The sequence below is a fragment of the Peromyscus maniculatus genome, chromosome 1 (genome assembly GCF_049852395.1).
Source record: "Peromyscus maniculatus bairdii isolate BWxNUB_F1_BW_parent chromosome 1, HU_Pman_BW_mat_3.1, whole genome shotgun sequence".
Taxonomy (NCBI): Eukaryota; Metazoa; Chordata; class Mammalia; order Rodentia; family Cricetidae; genus Peromyscus; species Peromyscus maniculatus.
Window position 1 is genome coordinate 29,741,008 of NC_134852.1, and position 18,407 is coordinate 29,759,414.

Here is an 18,407-nt window from a genome sequence, read left to right on the forward strand (position 1 = left end):
CTCGTACACAGCAGTACAGAGACACACAGACACAGACACACACACACACACACACACACAGACAGACACACACACACACACACAGACACACACACACACACACACAGATAAATAAATACATGTGTGTGTATTAAATTTCCAAAGATGTTCCTGAAGACAGAAAGGCATCCTCACACCCTCCGGGCCATTGCTCACTCTAGGTGGACACAGGGCAGGCATGTAGGATGGGAAGGCAGAGGAGGGAACATCTGTCTAGGTCCTTGACTGGCTCCTGCCCAGCCCTGTCCTCTGTCTAGGGTCCCTGCAGTCTCTGGGGACAGGCATTGAAGAAGCAGCCTGGAGCCTCCCTGGCTGCTCAGCTGCTCCCAGGCTGCACCATGCGGCAGCCCACCCTTCACCCGCCCCAGGAGACTCAGCCCCTGACTACATACACTCTGGCTGCTTTTCCAGCATACTTGGCTCTTCCGGTCTCTAAATATAGCCTGTCTCTCCCAGTCGCCAGCCTATCTCCTCTCTGTTGGTTCTCCCGACTCCTCTCTCTGTGCTTGCTCTCTCTCCCCTCCCTCTCTCTTCTCCCGCTCTCCTCCAAATCCCTCCTGTCTAGTGCAGCATGACAGAGCATCAATCCCAGCACTCCCAGGCGGGGGCTAGCTGAGCCCTGTGAGTTCAAGGCCAGCCTGATCTGCAGAGGAAGTGCCAGGTCAGCCAGGGTTACACAAGGAGACCCTGTCAAAAGGACCAAACAAACAACGAAACCTCTCCTTTCTCTTTTTCTCCAACCCCACATTCAGTGTTTGCGTCTTTCTTTCCTAATTTAGGTAATTTTCTCTTCCTTCACGTCTGTCTCTTTCAACTTCACAGGTCTTTTCAATCAGCCTTCCTCGTGTTTTGAGCCAGTCTCTTCTGCTTGTCTTCTTATTGTATTTATTAATGGTATTATTGTTATCATTTCGGTCCTCATGCATGCCAGAGAAGCACTCTAACAGTGTACCACGCCCCCAGCCCCTCACGGGGGGGATTCTAGGCAGGGGCTCTACCACTGAGCCACGACCCCAGCCCCTCACTGGGGGATTCTAGGCAGGGGCTCTACCACTGAGCCACACCCCCAGCCCCTCACTGGGGGATTCTAGGCAGGGGCTCTACCACTGAGCCACACCCCCAGCCCCTCACTGGGGGATTCTAGGCAGGGGCTCTACCACTGAAGTCACACCCCCAGCCCCTCACTGGAGGATTCTAGGCAGGGGCTCTACCACTGAGCCACACCCCCAGCCCCTCACTGGGGGATTCTAGGCAGGGGCTCTACCACTGAGCCACACCCCCAGCCCCTCACTGGGGGATTCTAGGCAGGGGCTCTACCACTGAGCCACACCCCCAGCCCCTCACTGGGGGATTCTAGGCAGGGGCTCTACCACTGAGCCACACCCCCAGCCCCTCACTGGGGGATTCTAGGCAGGGGCTCTACCACTGAGCCACACCCCCAGCCCCTCACTGGAGGATTCTAGGCAGGGGCTCTACCACTGAGCCACACCCCCAGCCCCTCACTGGGGGATTCTAGGCAGGGGCTCTACCACTGAGCCACACCCCCAGCCCCTCACTGGGGGATTCTAGGCAGGGGCTCTACCACTGAGCCACACCCCCAGCCCCTCACTGGGGGATTCTAGGCAGGGGCTCTACCACTGAGCCACACCCTAGCCCCTCACTGGGGGACTCTAGGTAGGGGCTCTACCACTGAGCCACAACCCCTGCTACTCCCTGGGGGTTTATAAGCAAGGGCTCTCCTGTTAGGCTATAGCTCTTACCTCCCTGTGCCCCCAACACACTTTATAGCCTAAGCTGACCTCAAAATCACCTCAATCCTCAGCCCCTCTCCTGGTCCTGAGATTATAAGCATTAGCTACCACAATTCATTTGTCTGTTTTAAAATCTGCTTTATTTAATTTTGCATCCTGGGAATGGAGCCCAGGGTCCCACACAAGCTAGGCAAGCTTTGTCTACCGCTGAGCTCCACCTCAGACCTCTTCTCTCTTCTGACTTCCCTGGGTCCCTCCTTCCTTTCTTGTCTGGGGTGTCTGTCTGCCTCCCTCCATTGTTCCTGGTCCTAACTTTCCTGGCTCTTGTCTCTTGCCCCTCAGGCTTAGGGCAGTGGCCAGGCAGTGCCCCAACTTTGGAAGTGACGGTAGGGGAAGCTGGAAAGCCTGTGTCTCCCCCCCACGGGGCTGCCCAGCCAAGCAGAGCTGGAGGGGATCAGGCAGGAGCCTGGGGTGCTGGCAGATGGTGCCGAGGAAATGAGGCAGAGAGATATGGGGAGAGGAGGCGCCCCATGGGGCCTGAGGCCAGGATGGGAGGGAGAGATGGCCCCGGAGATTCAAGACTACAGAGATACAAGGCTTGGAGGATGGAGGACTAGTGAGAAACGGAGATGATAATAGAGGCTCAGAGACACCCCCAGGGAAACATGGCCCCTCACTTAAGGGGCCAGAGAGGCAGAGCCTCAGAGAGAGGAGGGGCCGGAAGGCAAGAGTCCCAGGCTCACGGGGACAGAGAGATAAATCCTGGGAGTCAGACAAGGGGGAACTAGACTGCACACTCAGCCACACACAAGGGATCGTGGAGGAAAGGATCCACAGCCAGGAAAAAAATGGAAGTAAGATAGAAGAGACCCAGAGAGACAAACTGTGGGGTGTGGCTCAGTGGATAGAGTGCTTGCCTAGCGTGGGTGAAGCCCTGGGTTCGATTCCCACCACCACATAAACCAGATGTGGTAGTGCATGTGATCCCAACACCACGGGGTGGGGTGGGGGGTGGTGATGGAGACAGGGGGGTCAGAAACTTCAAAGTCATCTTTGGCCACACAGAGAGTTTGAAGACAGCCTGGCCTATGTGAAAAAGTAGAGGATTGAGTGAGCCTCACAGAGTCGGGCCACAGAGACAGGAAACCCGGGGAGATAGGGACCAGGCAAGACAGAAATTCAGAGAGGGGACCCACCGAGAGTGACAGAGAAAGAGACAGAAGAAACAGGATAGCTGACAGCCAGCACCCAGACAGAGAAGGAAAGGACAGAGTCCAAAATGACAACTATCAACTGCCCCAAAGACGAAATCCGAGGGGGATGAGGCAGATGCAGTCAGCTCCCCTCAGCCTCTTCCGGTCCTGGGGGGTGCCGGTATCCATAGCGACCGACCCAGATCCCCAAGGCAAATATTGTCCAGGCCAGAAACAGCCGCAGGGCTGTGTTGACATAATGTTGCACTGGGTGGGGTGGGGTGGGGGGGCAGCGGCTCCCAGCTGGGGCCTCTGCAGACGACGCCAGCCTCCCTTCACCTCCAAATGCCCAGCAAACTTCCCTTCACCCCCATCCCAGTGCCTGAGCCCAGCTCTTCCCTACTGCCCCCTGGTGGCGGTGGCCTAAGCTGGGCGGTCCATGCTAAGCCTGGACGGCGGAAGGCTAGGCTGAGGGTCCTGCCCAGACCGAGCTTCCGGGAAGTAGAGGCAGGAGGATAAAATCCCCATATTCTTGGCGAAGACGCCTAGAGACGCCCAGAGAGGGGAAGCAACTTGCCTCCAGGAATCATAGATCATATAAAATGACAGAGAGTGCCCCTTATGGACAATTTCAAAATGTAGTTTCCAGACTGTGAGAAAGCATGCTCACCTGGAAGGAATTAAAAAAAAAAAAAAATCTGTCTACCCCACGCCCTCCACCCTCCAGCGCAGCGACCCCTTAGAAGCCGTCTTCAAGGTTCTTGACATCTCCCTGTGAAAGCACTCGGGATGGAACAAACTCCATTAGCTGTACCCAGAGCCTGCACACGGAACACTTCACACCCAAACGCCCATCCACACTGCTCTTCTCTTCTGGGAAATGATGCCCACCACAGCCATTTACCCTAAAAGTCAGCCAAAGTCACATCGCTCACCGCTCATGGGGACGCTTTTTGAGTCTGGTTCCTGCCCTGGGACTAGAAAGCTGTTCCAGGAAAAGGACGGACTATGACACCATTGTATGTCATCTCCCTCCCTCTGCCATAACCCACCAGCCTCAGTTCTGTCAATGCCTTACTCCATTCTCTAGGCCCTGGATTTGCTCCCCTCTCCCACAACATGGAGCCTAGGATTGGATCCCTCTTGGGCTCTCACAGTGCCCTTCCAAGAGGGCCATATCCCTCAACACAGTACAGTCAGTCTTACTCCATTGTGGTTTTTGTCATTATTATTTTTAAAGTTTTTATTACATTTATTTATTTAGGTTGTTCAAGACAGTGTTTCTCTGTGTAACAGCCCTGGCTGTCCTGGGAATCCCTCGTAGACCAGGCTGGCCTCATACTCAGAGATCCGCCTGCCTCTGCCTCCCGAGTGCTGGGATTAAAGGTGTGTGCCTATAGCTTACTTTTCCTGGTTTGGTCTGACAGAATGATTGAATGCTTTTGTACAAAAATCAGAGCCTTAAAAACAAGGATTTGGTGAGATTGTAAAATGGTGTGCCACTTTGGCAAAACAGTTTGGTGGTTGGTCAAAATGCAAAATATTGTTACTCTGTTACTCAACAATTCTACCCTTAGGAATATATCCTCAAACTACTGAAAATGTGCACCTATGAAACATGTACATGAAGGTTTACAGCAGTGTGTTGCTAATAGTAAAAAAGTTAAAACAACTCAAATAGCTATCAAATACTGGAGAGAAATAAAATGTGGCTTATTCATACAATAGAATATTATTAAGACATAAAAATGAATGAGAAACTGACAGATTAAATGACTTTGGTGAACCTTCATAATTTCATTTGTAGATCTTTCCATTTCTAACTTATAAATACATTTGGGGTTATAAATTATAAATGTACTGCCTCCTGTCAACATTGTATACTTCTATTTGATGATTTCTGTGTCAAACATTATATGGAAATGTTTCCAAGTATTTTCTGTATTAACTGTGAATGAATAGAACAAAATAAATTGCCTGTGATAGAAAATAAAAAAAAAAAAAGTAAAAAAAAAAAAAAAAAAAAAAAAGGTGTGTGCCACCACTATGCCCAGCTTATTTATTATTCTTAATTATGTGTCTGCATGAGTGTGCCCCAAAAGTCCAAAGGTGTCACATCCTGGTGGACCTGGGGTTACCAGGGAATTCTGATGCAGATGCTGAGTCACACTAAGTCATTTTTGCAGTCCCTCAATATCTTTGTCTTTCTTCCAAGACTAAGCCAAACTTAAAATCTACCTCAGCAGGATTTTTTTTTCCTGCCCAAGAATCATTTAGTTCTGGGCACAAAAGCTTCCTTTTTGTTATTTGGGTCTCTCAGAGAGAATGTCCTTGGGGCCACAGACTCTTAGTGAGCCCCACCCTCCCTTCCTAGTTACCTTCCTAGCACCTTAGCACTCACCAAGACCAGAAACTGTCTTCCCAGCTCTGTGCCTGCTTCTTCAAGGTGTAAAAGGGTGATGATTAGGATCCACGGGTGTTTGACATGTAGGGACTGCATGGCACTTGGTAGCTGTTATTGACTTTGTGTGTGATGGTTTATGACCTCCATGGAACTCAACATTCACAAGAGCAAACTCTGACACTAACTTGATCACTGTGGAGACTCCAATACCTAGGATGGGATCTTGGTTTATAGTAAGTACTCTGGACTCAGGGTGTGTGTGTGTGTGTGTGTGTGTGTGTGTGTGTGTGTGTGTTGCCAGGAATCAAGCCCAGGCATCAAACATCTAGGTAAGGCAAGTTCTCTACCCCTCACTGGGGGATTCTAGGCAAGGGCTCTACCACTGAGCCACATCCCAGCCCCTCACTGGGGGATTCTAGGCAGGGGCTCTACCACTGAGCCACACCCCAGCTTCTCACTGGGGGATTCTAGGCTGTTTCTGTGTGGATGAGTCATGCCTCCAGCCCTTAGTTTTTAGAAGCAATCTCTTTATGTAGCCCAGGCTAGTCTTGAACTTGTGATCCTCCTCCAGAATGCTTGGGTCTGGGTGTGTGTTGTCATCCCAACTCTCAGGAAGCATGTTGAATGAGGGAAGGAGGTTGGCATTTCTTCTGGATGCAGAAACTGAAGCCTGGGCTCACACAATCAGAATGTGGAGACACAGTGCCCGGATATGAGTAAATCTGGTTCCTGAAGCTTCCTGTGTGCCCAGAAGTAAATCTCCTGCTCCCAGCCTCATTTCTCCCACACGTCTGGGCTCTACCTTCCTGTCAAGCTGGAGGACCTTGCCTGATGACCGGAGTTCAGCCCCCAGAGCCCACATGGTAGGCAGAAGGGAATGATCTGACTCCCACAATTTGTCCTCCAACACCCACACCACACTAAGAACTCACATGCTTGTGTGTGTGTGCGTGCACACATGCACACAAGTAAATAAATGTACAAATCAAGAAGAAAAATATTGCCCGGTGGTGGTGGCGGCGGCGGCGGCGGCGGCGGCGGCGGGGGCGGCGCATGCCTTTAATCCCAGCACTCAGGAGGCAGAGCCAAGTGGATCTCTGTGAGTTCGAGGCCAGTTTGGTCTACAGAATGAGATCCAGGACAGGCACCAAAACTACACAGAGAAACCCTGTCTCGAAAAATAAATAAACAAATAAATAAATAAAATAAAAATAAGGGGGAAAAATATTGTCTGGAAGTTGGGTCTTGTGGTATATGCCTGTAGTCCCAGCACTGGGGTGGTTGGAGGCAGGAATGTCAGAGTTTCATTAGAGGCCTTTTATTTTATTGGCGTCGTTTTGAAACAAGGTTTCTCTGTGTAGCCCTGGCTGTCCTGGAACTCAGTATGTAGACCAGGCTGGCCTCGAACTCACAGAGATCCGCCTGCCTCTGCCTCCCGAGCGCTGGGATTAAAGGTGTGTGCCACCACCGCCAGGCTGTCTTAAAAAAATAAAATAAAAAAAGCCAGGCGTGGTGGCACAGGCCTGTAACTCCAGAGTTTGGGAAGTGGAGACAGGAAAACGAAAATGACGAGTTCAAAACTGGCCTACATGAGGCCACACGAGATCTTGAGTCAAAAAACAACAAAGCCCGGGCATTGTGGGGAGGGCTTTGCTTGCCATGGCAACACTTGGGAGGCTGGAGTGGAAGCAAACCTGGGCTACCTGCATAAGAAGGGCAGCCTGAATTATAGAGTGACAAACAAAGCAAAATGAACCCCGTGGTCTGGGTCGTGACTTGGAAAGGGCGGTCCCGTCTTCTTTAAATCTATTGTCAGGTTTCGTGCCCCTCCTTTTCTGCCAGCTCCCCAGTTTCCGAGCCTGCTCGGACTGACACCGCCAGCTGGTCCCGGGCTTCACAACTGGGTCTCCGTCAAAATGCGGACTGGATAATGCCTCCCTGGGAGCCCAGACTGAAGGGGCGGAGCCAAGGCCCTCCGTGGCTGCAGGGGGAAGGAAGGTTAGGGCGGGGCTAATGGACTTGAGGGGCGGGATCTAAAATCTGGGGGCGGAGCTAACCCTACCAGACAGTCTGGTCCAAGTTTCTGGTCCTTGGATGCTCAGGGGGTGTGGCTAATTGCTCCAGGGGCGGGAATAGAACTTCAGCTGCTTCTAGATCTGGGGGGTGGAGCTAATGGCCCCGGGGGCGGGTCCAGGTTTAATAAACAAGGAATGAGGACCCGGCTAGGATCCAGGCGCAGGTTATAGCATAACCTGGCATATTTGAGGTTTCAATGTCAGGCTCTGGTCGTGCGAAGGGACTTATGGGAAATCAGGTGAAAGATTTAAGGGAGGCTTTCGGGAACAGAGGAGTGTCTTCTTCTTACTCCATCCTCCTTCCAGAGCTGGGGGCGACGCTTCGGGATGAAAAGCAGGAAAAGACCCTGCCCCTTCAAACCCGTCCTCATTGCTATTGGCGGAGGAGCCTGCGCGACAGACTCTCATTGGTTCCTAACGGGAGAGGAGGGGGTGTAGAGAGAATACACTCCGGTTGTGGGAGGGACCAGACAGTACCTAGGGGGACCCGGACGCAGCCAATCCTGACCTGAAGACTGTTGGGGGGGAGACTGACGGAGCAGTCTCTCGACCCCCTTTCTGGGCATCCTAGGGGATGACCCCGGTGCCAGGCTCAGCGCCGGCCGCCTGATGCTGGGTGGGCCGAGCTGGGGATGCTGGAACGAAGGGCGTTGCTATGGCAACGGGAGGCAGGGCCTGGGGGGGGGACCGGGCCCGAGCTGGGGCTGCGGGGGCCGGCGGTGGCTGTGGCGGGGCAATGGCGGAGCGCGGCCCGGCCTTCTGCGGCCTCTACGACACGTCCTCGCTGCTGCTTTACTGCAACGGTGAGAGCCCCCTTCTCAGTTCAGACCTCGGCCCCACCCAGGGCTGGACCTACCTCCTCCTTCCCCGACCCCTTTTCTTCCAAGTCCTTATCTCCTCCCGGGGGGGAGATTGCTCCCTTCTCCCTATCAACAGGACCCTGACCCCAGAACAAGGTCCTCCATCCCCAAAGCCAAGACCCTGCTCCCCCCACCCCAGCATACACCTGCTCTGAAGGTGCCTGTGAGGGCGGGGAGGGGAGTCGGCCCTGGGGTGGGGAACTCTTCCTGCCCTTCAGCCCTCTGGGACCCTTCCCTGTGTCTGGGCATAGCGCGGGGAAATGCTGAATCAAGGGCTGAGCGTGGGACCAGTTAAACACCAGAGGACTTTCTGTCCACTACATACCATCTTCAGCCTCGCCCCTCCCACCCGTGAAGCAGCTTCCTTTTTCCCTAGACAAATGCGTATGCCGCCCAAAGGGCCATTTTGGTGTTAGGGGGGCTGGGTTCAAGTGGGAAGTGGGCGCTGGGCTTGAGTCATGGGGTGGGACCATCAGTCCAAGCAAGGCCGCAGGTCGAAGCTGGCCATTCAGGGCCAGTGTGCCCCCCCATGTCAATCAGGGGGGCCTTTTGAAAGATTCATCTTGGAGTTTGGAGGTCACCCCTGGGGAACACACCCTTTGCTAGGGACCCCTAGAGTTGGCAGAGGACCTGGAATGTTTATGCACTTCATCCCCCTACCCTCTAAACGTTAAGGATAACAGGGTCTCTGGGGCTGGATCGAGTTTGAGTTCTGGCCCCCGAGAGAGAAAAGCTGTGTCCCGAACAAGTGACTTGGACCTTCTGGGCTTCATTTCTGCGCAGAGGCCATTACAGCCATCAGAGTGGAGGGTGGGGGTGGAAACACTAGCTACCATATTCAATGGTTCATCTTGTTTGGGATTTCTTAAACTCACGTCATGATGTGGGAAACGTGGTAAGTGCAGAGCCTACCTCGTGTATTTTCAATTGTAATACTATTTACGGCAGGTAGAAAGGAGCTCAATATAAGGTCATTTGACGGCTCCCCCACCCCTTACTGTGTGGCCCTTAGCTTATCTCTTAGGCCACCTTCTTCTTCTTCAGTTTCTTCCTTTGCAAGGATTACTACGGGACTCTAGGACTTCCTGATAGGGGTCTCAAGTCTCTGCAGCCCTCTCGCTAAGAACTCGAGAGCCCCCCTCCCATCCTTCCTCTGCAGGTCCAGACACAGGACCTGCGAAGCACTGAGTGGGTGGGGGCAGGGGACAGAGTGGCAGGGCCAGGCAGGCGATTGGACCACAGAGGGAGAGGGAGGGGAGGGACGGGAGTCTGCAGTGCGGAGTCCAACGGGCGGGCGCGGGCGGGGCTGGCCTAGGGACACAGGACTCGGGATGGCAAGTGCGACCTCCGAGCCGGGTTGCTGTTCCTGCTACCACCTTAACTTGAAACGGGCTGGAAGCCAGGGTCTCCTAGATTGTCTCAGCAATGAGTCTGGGTAGGAGTGGTCCGGGAGGGAGGCGGAGGAGGGTCACCTAGCATCCCCCTCCCTCGTGGGAGAAAGGACGGGAGGGGGGATGATGAGGGAGTCATTTAAAATGCATCAATGGATTGAAAAAAAAGGAAGAGAGCTAAATCTGGGGTAGGGGTTCACAGGCAACATAAAGGCGCGGGGTTGGGGTGGGGGCAGAAGACAGAAACTCCGGGCTGGGGAAGAGATCGGATGTCATCTCTGTCCTGCGATCCCCAAGTCGGCCGCCAGGGGTCACAGACGCACTGTCCTTAGGGCTTCTTGGAGGGTCGAACTCCTTGGGGAGGGGAGAGAAGGGAAGGGGTGAACACCGCAGGACCTTTTGACCTGAAAAGTCTTGGATACAGCGAAGAGAATGTTGGTACCCGTGACAGTTTATTGACATCCGTCAGAGAACGTCGGGGGCGCGTTCTAGAACGTTGTCAAGGGGAGTAGGTTGATGTCATCTTTAAAGTGCTGATGTGACTTAAAGATATTTAGCATCTTAGTCACAGAATCTCAAAACCAAAGGGAGGCCCTGGGGATTGGTGGACTCTGCCTGAGGAGAAGGGACTTCCCCCAAGGTCGCATGGCCAGGGCACTGTGGCAGAGAGAGGAGGTGGGGATTTCCTTCCTCCTTGCCGGAACCCTCTTCTTGGGCCCATCTCCAAGCATCCCCATCGAACCAGGTTGCAGGACAGCCAGGGAGCTTGGCTGGTCCCGACAGACCCTGGAAAACGGAACGGACGCTCCTGGTCCTTGGAGCGCCCCCACCCCCCCCGCCTTTCCCCGGTGGTCTCCTGCAGTCCGCATCTCCTCCGCTTTCTAGATGATAATCTGTCCGGCACCAGCGGCATGGAGGTGGACGACCGCGTGTCGGCGCTGGAGCAGCGGCTGCAGCTGCAAGAAGACGAGCTGGCGGTCCTAAAGGCGGCGCTGGCGGACGCGCTGCGTCGCCTGCGGGCGTGCGAAGAACAAGGCGCGGCGCTGCGCGCGAGGGGCACCCCGAAGGGCCGGGCGCCCCCACGTCTGGGCACCACCGCCTCGGGTATCCTGGTCAGGGTGGAGGGTGTGATGCGGAGGGCCGGAGGCTCGACCTGACGCTCATCAACTTCCGTGCTCTAACCCCATCTCTCCAGTGTGTCAGCTTCTGAAAGGCCTTCCCACCAGGACGCCCCTCAATGGCTCCGGACCCCCGCGACGAGTGGGCGGCTATGCCACCTCCCCATCTTCCCCCAAGAAGGAGGCAAACTCTGCGCGCAGGTAAGGCAAGAAAAGCAGGGCCCTGGCCTCCTCCCAGACCTTGCTGGAGAACACTGCTCCATCACCGCGGCGGGCTTTGCTCTCATGGCTCTGGTCTTTTCCGCTGCTGCAGTCGCCGCTACTTGTCACCTGAGCGCCTGGCCTCTGTGCGTCGCGAGGATCCCCGTAGCCGCACCACGTCTTCCAGCAGTAACTGTAGCGCCAAAAAAGAAGGGTAAGTGCAGGGGTGGGGCCCCAACTCCAGACAAGCAAAGAGAAGTGAGTGCCTGGGGAAGTGAAGTCAGGCCCCTGGCCATGATGTTATAACCTAGAGTGAGCCTGTTCACAAGGTGGGAGCGCAGTGCTGGGGTAGCCTGATCAAAACGGAAGGCCTGGAGGGGTGGAGCCAATACTGGGAGCCCGGCCAGCAGTGGGGAACGGAACTGGAACTTAAAAAGGTCTGGATGGACTATGGGTTGACCGAGGAAGCTAAAGAGGAGCCAGACGCATGGGTGTGGCTTTTAAGATAAAGTTTCTTTTGATTCTCAGGGTGGAGTCAGGGCTCAAGACTCAGAGTTTCTGTAGGGAGAGTAAAAAAATCAGAGGTAGGGGTGTGGCTGGAATTTGGGTGTGTTAGTGGAGTTAGCATGGTAGAGTCGAAACCTAGAGTTGGGGACAGAAGGGAACCCTACTGGGCAGAAGCGGCTTGGTGTGAGTGGGCGTGGCTGTAGGTGGGCGTGGTCCAGTCTTACAGAGATAGCTTGGAGAACTTTGGGAGCGCGTCCTGAGAAATTGGAGAGAGTCAGGTTGCCTAATGGGACCCAAGAAAGGAGGTGGGGCAGCCATCAGTTATTAAGAGGGAAGCCGGAGTGGCCACGGTTTAAGCCTGTAAATTACAGCAGAGGCTGAGTGAGGCACGGGGATTGCTCGAGTTCGAAGCCAGACTGGGTTACACGTTTACATTGTGCGTTCCAGTCCAGCCTGGATTACAATGAAACCCTGCCTCAAATTTAAAAATAAATAAATAAACTGCGTGGGGGTTCACGACTCTGATCTCAGGACTTGATAAGTGGATACGGGAGGATCAGGGTTCAGAGTCATACTCCGCTACTTACCGAATTTAAGGCCAGCCTGGGCTGCTTGAGACTGAGCGCCTGGCCTCTGTGCGCTCTTAATTGACAGAAACACAGACAGGGATAAGGAGATTGAGCCAATCCGGGACTAAATTCGAAAGAGGGGATGGGTGTGATCAGTGGTGGGCGGGGTCAAGTAGCTAGGGGCGGGGTCAAGGCGTAAGGGTGGGGCCATGCCGCCGGACCTGAGAGCAGGCTATGGCAAGTCTGAGGTCAAACCCCAGCAGGTTTCAGGTCTCCTGAAATAATAACACATTCTGGGCCAGACACCTGCCGGCATTAGCCGCTGTCAACCTCGCAATCGCCCTGGGAAGTGTGGCTATTCTATTCCCGTTTTCTGAAATGAGGAAACCGTTTTTTAGAAGTTGGGCAACTTGCATACTTCTAGAAAGAGGCAGAACTGGGGAGAGAGACCTGAGCTTAGGCAAGTGCGCCTCTGAGTCTGTGTTGTCAGCCTTCACCCACCCCTCACCCTGTCCAAAGAGCCTGGTGTCTGGGCTCCAGGGGCCGGGCTATGGGACCCGGTGGCACCTGGCGCCTGCAGGGGTCCGCTGCGGGGGGCGGGGCAGGGGCGGTGGCGCCGGCGCCTCCCGGGGCCGGAAGCGGCGGGGCCGGTCCCGGCTCCACCCCCGACCCGAAGCTCGGCCAGCCGCCGCCATGAGTAGTTTTGGAGCCGGGTGAGACCCTCTGGCAGTGCCCCCTCCTCCCTCCTCCTGTCCCTTCTTCTCTCATGTGGCAGAGAAGGTGGAGACACGCCCCTACCTCTGGACTTTTCATTGCTTTCCTGACTGCTTGCAGTTTGGGGTGCTGGGGGAGGGAGGGGAGGAGCGCTGGGGAGCGTTTTGCTGCCTGGGGGGGTAGGGAGGGTCCCTAGCGACTCGGGTCTTCCAGGATCGCGTGCCTGCCGTCTCGTGTGGTGCGAACCCTTTGGCGATCTCTGCCTCTCTGGGCCTGTGTCTTAGGCTCTTCACGCTCTAACGAGCAAAGCACAGGGCCTGTAGAGAGGCAGCGCTCCGCTCCTGACTCGCCTGGTTGTTCGTCGGAGACCCTCGGAGCCGGTGGTGTGGGGAGTACTTCCTCTCCTATCTTATGTGCCTGTTAAAGCACTCATTTCCCCTCTCTCTCTTTTTCCCCTGCATCTTTTCCTGACAGGAAAACCAAAGAAGTTATCTTCAGCATGGGTGAGTGGGGAGGGTGGGCGTGGTTTCGCTGATCGTAGCCTGCGGGAGACCTGGGGTCCTGGCTGCTGGGCCCTGGCCTGTCTGGCTTCGTTTTATCTACCAGTTAAAAGGAAGAAAGAGACAGAGAGAGGAAGAGAGAAAGAACGGGGTGGGAAGAATGGACAGAGGGAGGCAGGTGTGGTCTAAACCAGTAACTCAGCATTTAGGAGGCTGAAGGTGTTTTTTTGGAAGTTGGAGGAGGCTGGCTGGCTTGGGCTGCATAAAGAGATGCTGTCTATATATAATGAGCTAAATGTGGCGGCTCACACTTGTAATCTCAGAGAGTCTGAGGCAGAAGGATCACCTTGCGCTCCATGCTAGCCTGGGCTACACAGAGAATTACAGGCCAGCCTGGGCTGTAAGACCCTGTCTCAAATAATAATAATAATAATAATAATGATTCTAGTAACAATAATAGAGGAGTGGGAAAAGTCTTAGGGACTGGTGTGGAACCTGACCTCTGAGGGTGTCTTGACAGAGGAGGGGTCTGTGAAGATGTTTCTGAGGGGCCGCCCTGTGCCCATGCTGATCCCAGACGAGCTGGCATCCACCTATAGCCTGGACACTCGCTCTGAGCCGCCATCCAGCCGGCTAAGGCTAGACTGGGTGTATCCTTTGGTTATGCTCCTTCCAAGGGCTGGGACTGCAGGGTAGGGGTGCATCTCCATGCCTGGCACTCATGGATATCAATCAGACAGATGTAAGCACCGCCATCTGTTTACCTGTGGATGGTCTTCACAGAGCTCAGCTTAGGAATGGAGAGTAGGGGGCTGGAGCACATTGGGTAGCCCTGGCCGCCCTGGAACTCACTCTGTAGACCAGGCTGACCTCAAACTCACAGAGGTCCTCCTGCCTCTGCCTCCCAAGGGCTGGGATTAAAGGCGAGCGCCACCGCCGCCAACACCACCCAGTTAGAAAAAGTATTTCTATTAGAAGCTTCCAGTGGTGTATGTTGGGGGGGAGGGTATCACATCCGGGAGTCACAGTTTCGCAAAAAGAGACATTTGAGGTGAGAATCCAATACCCAGGAACCAGCCAGAGAAGAATTAAAGGAAAAAATGTCCCAGACTAAGGGTGCCATGTGTGTAATGACTCTGTGGCCCCAGTGGGTTTGAACTACTTGGGAAACAGAAAACAGTCGTAGGGGGTGAATTGGAGCCCTGAGTTTTGAACCAGTCCTGCCTCTGGCTGATGGTGACCACGGAGAAGTCACCTTCCTCCCTCTGACTCAGTTCCTTGTTCCCTCTGAATAACGTACTTCCTGACCTCAGGGTCCCAGAACTGGAATGATGGGTAAAGGGGCGGGGTTGGGAAGCTGCGTTTAAGATGATTGGTTGGATGCTTGCCGCACAAGCTTGGAGACTGGAGTTCCGATCCTCAGCAGGCACATAAATGCTGGGTGGGCATGGTGGTAGCCTGTGATGAGGAGGCAGAGACAGGATTCCAGGGGCAAGCTGGCTACCTAGACTAGCTGGAATTGAACTCTGAGTTCAGTGAGAGACCCTGACTGAACAGAGCAGAGAGTGACTGAGGAAGACACCCAAAGTCAACTGCGATAGTCACATCTGTACACACGTTTGTGCACACCTGCACACACTCATGCAAGCATGCGTGCATATGTGCACACAACATACATACACAGGCAAGAGCTTTAATGTTTAGAGGCGCTGACTCTATAGTTCAAGTCCCACACGTAGAGATGTGTTATACAAGTCACTGAGCCACATTCCCAGACACTGGAGGATTCTAGGCAGGGGCTCTACCACTGGGCCACACCCCCAGCCCCTCACTGGGGGATTCTAGGCAGGGGCTCTACCACAGAGCCACACCCCAGCCCCTCACTGGGGGATTCTAGGCAGGGGCTCTACCACTGAGCCACACCCCCAGCCCCTCACTGGGGGATTCTAGGCAGAGCTATGCCTCCTAGTCTCTCACTCATGGAGTCTAGGTAAGGTAGTCTATCTCTAGGTAAGTTTATCTCTTGTTCGGCCTTCCAAGTGCTAGAATTGCAGGTGTGCACCCCCCACCCAGCTCTCTTGACTCTATAAGACACTTGTCACTAGGTTTAGGACCTGTGCATATCATGTAGGGTGACTTCATCCTGAGACCCTAATAACATTTGTAAAAATCCGTATGCCATCCAAGATCATTGTCACAGTTTGCAGGGAGGGTCACGGTGGGGACCTAGCACAGCATGGTGACTTTGGACTGTCACTGCAGCGCTGAGGAGGTGGAGGCAGCAGGATTACTACCAGTTGAAAGGCCAACCTGGGCTACTTTGTAATATAGTGTTTACCAATAAGCAGGGCTATTAGCAAAGCGCTTGGTGTGCAAGCTGAAGACGTGGGTTCCATCCTCAGCACCCACAGGGAAATGAGCCAAGCTTGTGGCTACAGTCCTGGCACTGGGTGGGGCAGAGACAGGAAGATTCCCTGGGGCTTGCTGACCAGCCAGTCTAGCTGAATCGGAAAGCTCCAGGTCTAAGAAGAAACACTGTGTCAAAAGAGAGATGGAAACAAAAATAAAGATGGGGAACACTTGGGGACGCACCCAACTGTTTACCTCTGGCTACAGTTTGATACAGACCCGTGTGAAGCACACAAACCTGAACCTATATTTTGGGGACACCATAGTTCAAACCCCTCCGCAGAGGCAGGTCACGATTCCAGTGGCCTCGTGACTCCCATTCAGCCGGGTGGCACTGAACAAGCTCCTTAACCCAGCCCTGGGCGTCTCCAGCTATGGCTACCGTGGCCGCGACTGCAGGGCCAACCTTTACCTCCTGCCCACCGGGGAGGTGGTGTACTTTGTGGCCTCCGTGGCGGTACTGTACAGTGTGGAAGAGCAGAGACAACGACACTACCTGGGCCACAACGACGACATCAAATGGTGAGTCGGGGCAGTTTGGGGCATGGGAGAACCCAGGCTGGGCCACTGATCCGGTCTGTACCTCCCAGGCCTCTTTCCACATGACTGCCAACAAGGAAGGTGGCATGGTGCCAACCCTCTGTGTAATGAGGACCACTGGCTTCCCCGGGTGGAAACTAGTGGTAGAATAAGCATCTATACTGTTTAGCTTTTTTTTTTTTCTTTTATGTGCATGGGTGTTTTGCCTGTATGTATGTTTCTGTGAGGGTGTCAGCTCCCATGGAACTGGAGTTACAGACAGTTGTGAGTTGCCATGTGGGTGCTGGGAATTGAACCCAGGTCCTCTGGAAGAGCGGTCAGTGCTGTTAACCACTGAGCCGTCTCTCCAACCCCTATTGTATTTATCTTTTTTTGTTTTTTAAATGTGTGTCTATGTGCCTATTTGTATGGGCCCCACATGTGTGCAGTGTCCCCAGAGTTTATCTGTGTTACAGCAAGTTATGAACTACCCAGTGTGGGTGCTGGGAACCAAATCCAGGTCCTCTCTTCCACTGATCCATCTCTCTAGCACCCTAGCTTTTATTTTTCCTATTGTGGCAGGGTCTGGCCTGGAACTTTATATGTAGCCAAAGTTGGCCTTGAACTCATGATTCTCCTGCCTCAGCCTCCTGAGTGCTGGGTTTAGAGATATGAACTCCTGTACCTGACAAATACCAGTATCATATATGGTGATGCCCTTCCCCAGTGCTCAGTTTTTGCTTCTTTTGAAGAAAGTGACCTAGCATTCCAGGTATTTCCATGTTGGGATTTAACGTTTCCATAGCCACTGTTTTTAGAACATATCTGAGCTGGGTGGAGTCAGGAGGTGGAGTCAGGAAGGTCAGAAGTTCAACGTCATTTCCAGCTGCAGCCAGTTGGAAGCCTGGGCTTCATCAGACATTGTTTCAATAAGCAGATGAAAGAAAAACATGTTTTTTCTTTTTTCTTTTGGTTTTCCAGACAGGGTTTCTCTGTGTAGCCCTGGCTGTCCTGGATCTCGCTCTGTAGCCCAGGCTGGCCTCCAACTCACAGAGATCCACCTGCCTCTGCCTCCGGAGTGCTGGGATTAAAGGCGTGCGCCACCATGCCTGGCTTCAAGGATAAATACTTTTACAGTTCATGTTTATTGAGTGAACAGCGGTGCATTTAACTCTAACCTGATGCAGAAGGGTCCTGGGGGCTCTTCGGTACCCACAGCTGAATTCTGTTCCTCTGTCCCTCTCCCCTCAGTCTGGCTGTCCACCCAGATATGGTCACCATCGCCACGGGACAGGTGGCAGGCACCACAAAGGACGGCAAGGTATTCACGGGGCGTTGGCACTGTGCAGAGGGTCTGGTGGGAACTGGGACCCCTCCCCCGTGCGGAGGGCCTGGTGGGAACTGGGACCCCTCCCCAGTGCGGAGGGCCTGGTGGGAACTGGGACCCCCCCCGCCCCCCCGCACAGGGTCTGGTGGGAACTGGGACCCCTCTCCCCGTGCACAGGGTCTGGTGGGAACTGGGGACCCCTCTCCCCGTGCGGAGGGCCTGGTGGGAACTGGGACCCCCCCCCCCCCCGCACAGGGTCTGGTGGGAACTGGGACCCCTCTCCCCGTGCACAGGGTCTGGTGGGAACTGGGACCCCTCCCCCGTGCGGAGGGCCTGGTGGGAACTGGGACACCCCCCCCCCCCCCCGCACAGGGTCTGGTGGGAACTGGGACCCCTCTCCCCGTGCACAGGGTCTGGTGGGAACTGGGGACCCCTCTCCCCGTGCGGAGGGCCTGGTGGGAACTGGGACCCCCCCCCCCCCGCACAGGGTCTGGTGGGAACTGGGACCCCTCCCCCGTGCGGAGGGCCTGGTGGGAACTGGGACCCCTCCCCCGTGCACAGGGTCTGGTGGGAACTGGGACTCCCCCCCTGCACAGGGCCTGGTGGGAACTGGGACACCCCCCCCCCTGCACAGGGTCTGGTGGGAACTGGGACCCCCCTCTCCCCGCAGTAACTGCACTTCTCTTTTCTGCAGCCTCTGCCTCCCCATGTGCGTGTCTGGGACTCGGTTTCCCTGTCCACCTTACACGTCCTGGGCCTGGGAGTGTTTGACAGAGCCGTGTGCTGTGTGGCCTTCTCCAAATCCGTAAGTCTCTGGCCCCTGCAGAACG

At 54.6% G+C, this 18,407-nt stretch overlaps 1 protein-coding gene across 1 annotated transcript in view; it reads left to right on the forward strand.

The window, feature by feature from the left end:
• Positions 1-7,975: 7,975 nt before the first annotated feature.
• The window catches only part of Eml2 (EMAP like 2), a 30,852-nt gene continuing 20,420 nt past the window's right edge, over positions 7,976-18,407 (forward strand). Inside the window, 10 exon segments of the mRNA XM_006993775.4 lie at positions 7,976-8,140; positions 8,143-8,265; positions 10,599-10,817; positions 10,909-11,032; positions 11,145-11,246; positions 13,297-13,325; positions 13,843-13,972; positions 16,104-16,253; positions 17,502-17,571; positions 18,272-18,382. Coding sequence (XP_006993837.2) covers positions 8,095-8,140; positions 8,143-8,265; positions 10,599-10,817; positions 10,909-11,032; positions 11,145-11,246; positions 13,297-13,325; positions 13,843-13,972; positions 16,104-16,253; positions 17,502-17,571; positions 18,272-18,382 — 1,104 coding nt within the window. The 5' untranslated portion in view covers positions 7,976-8,094.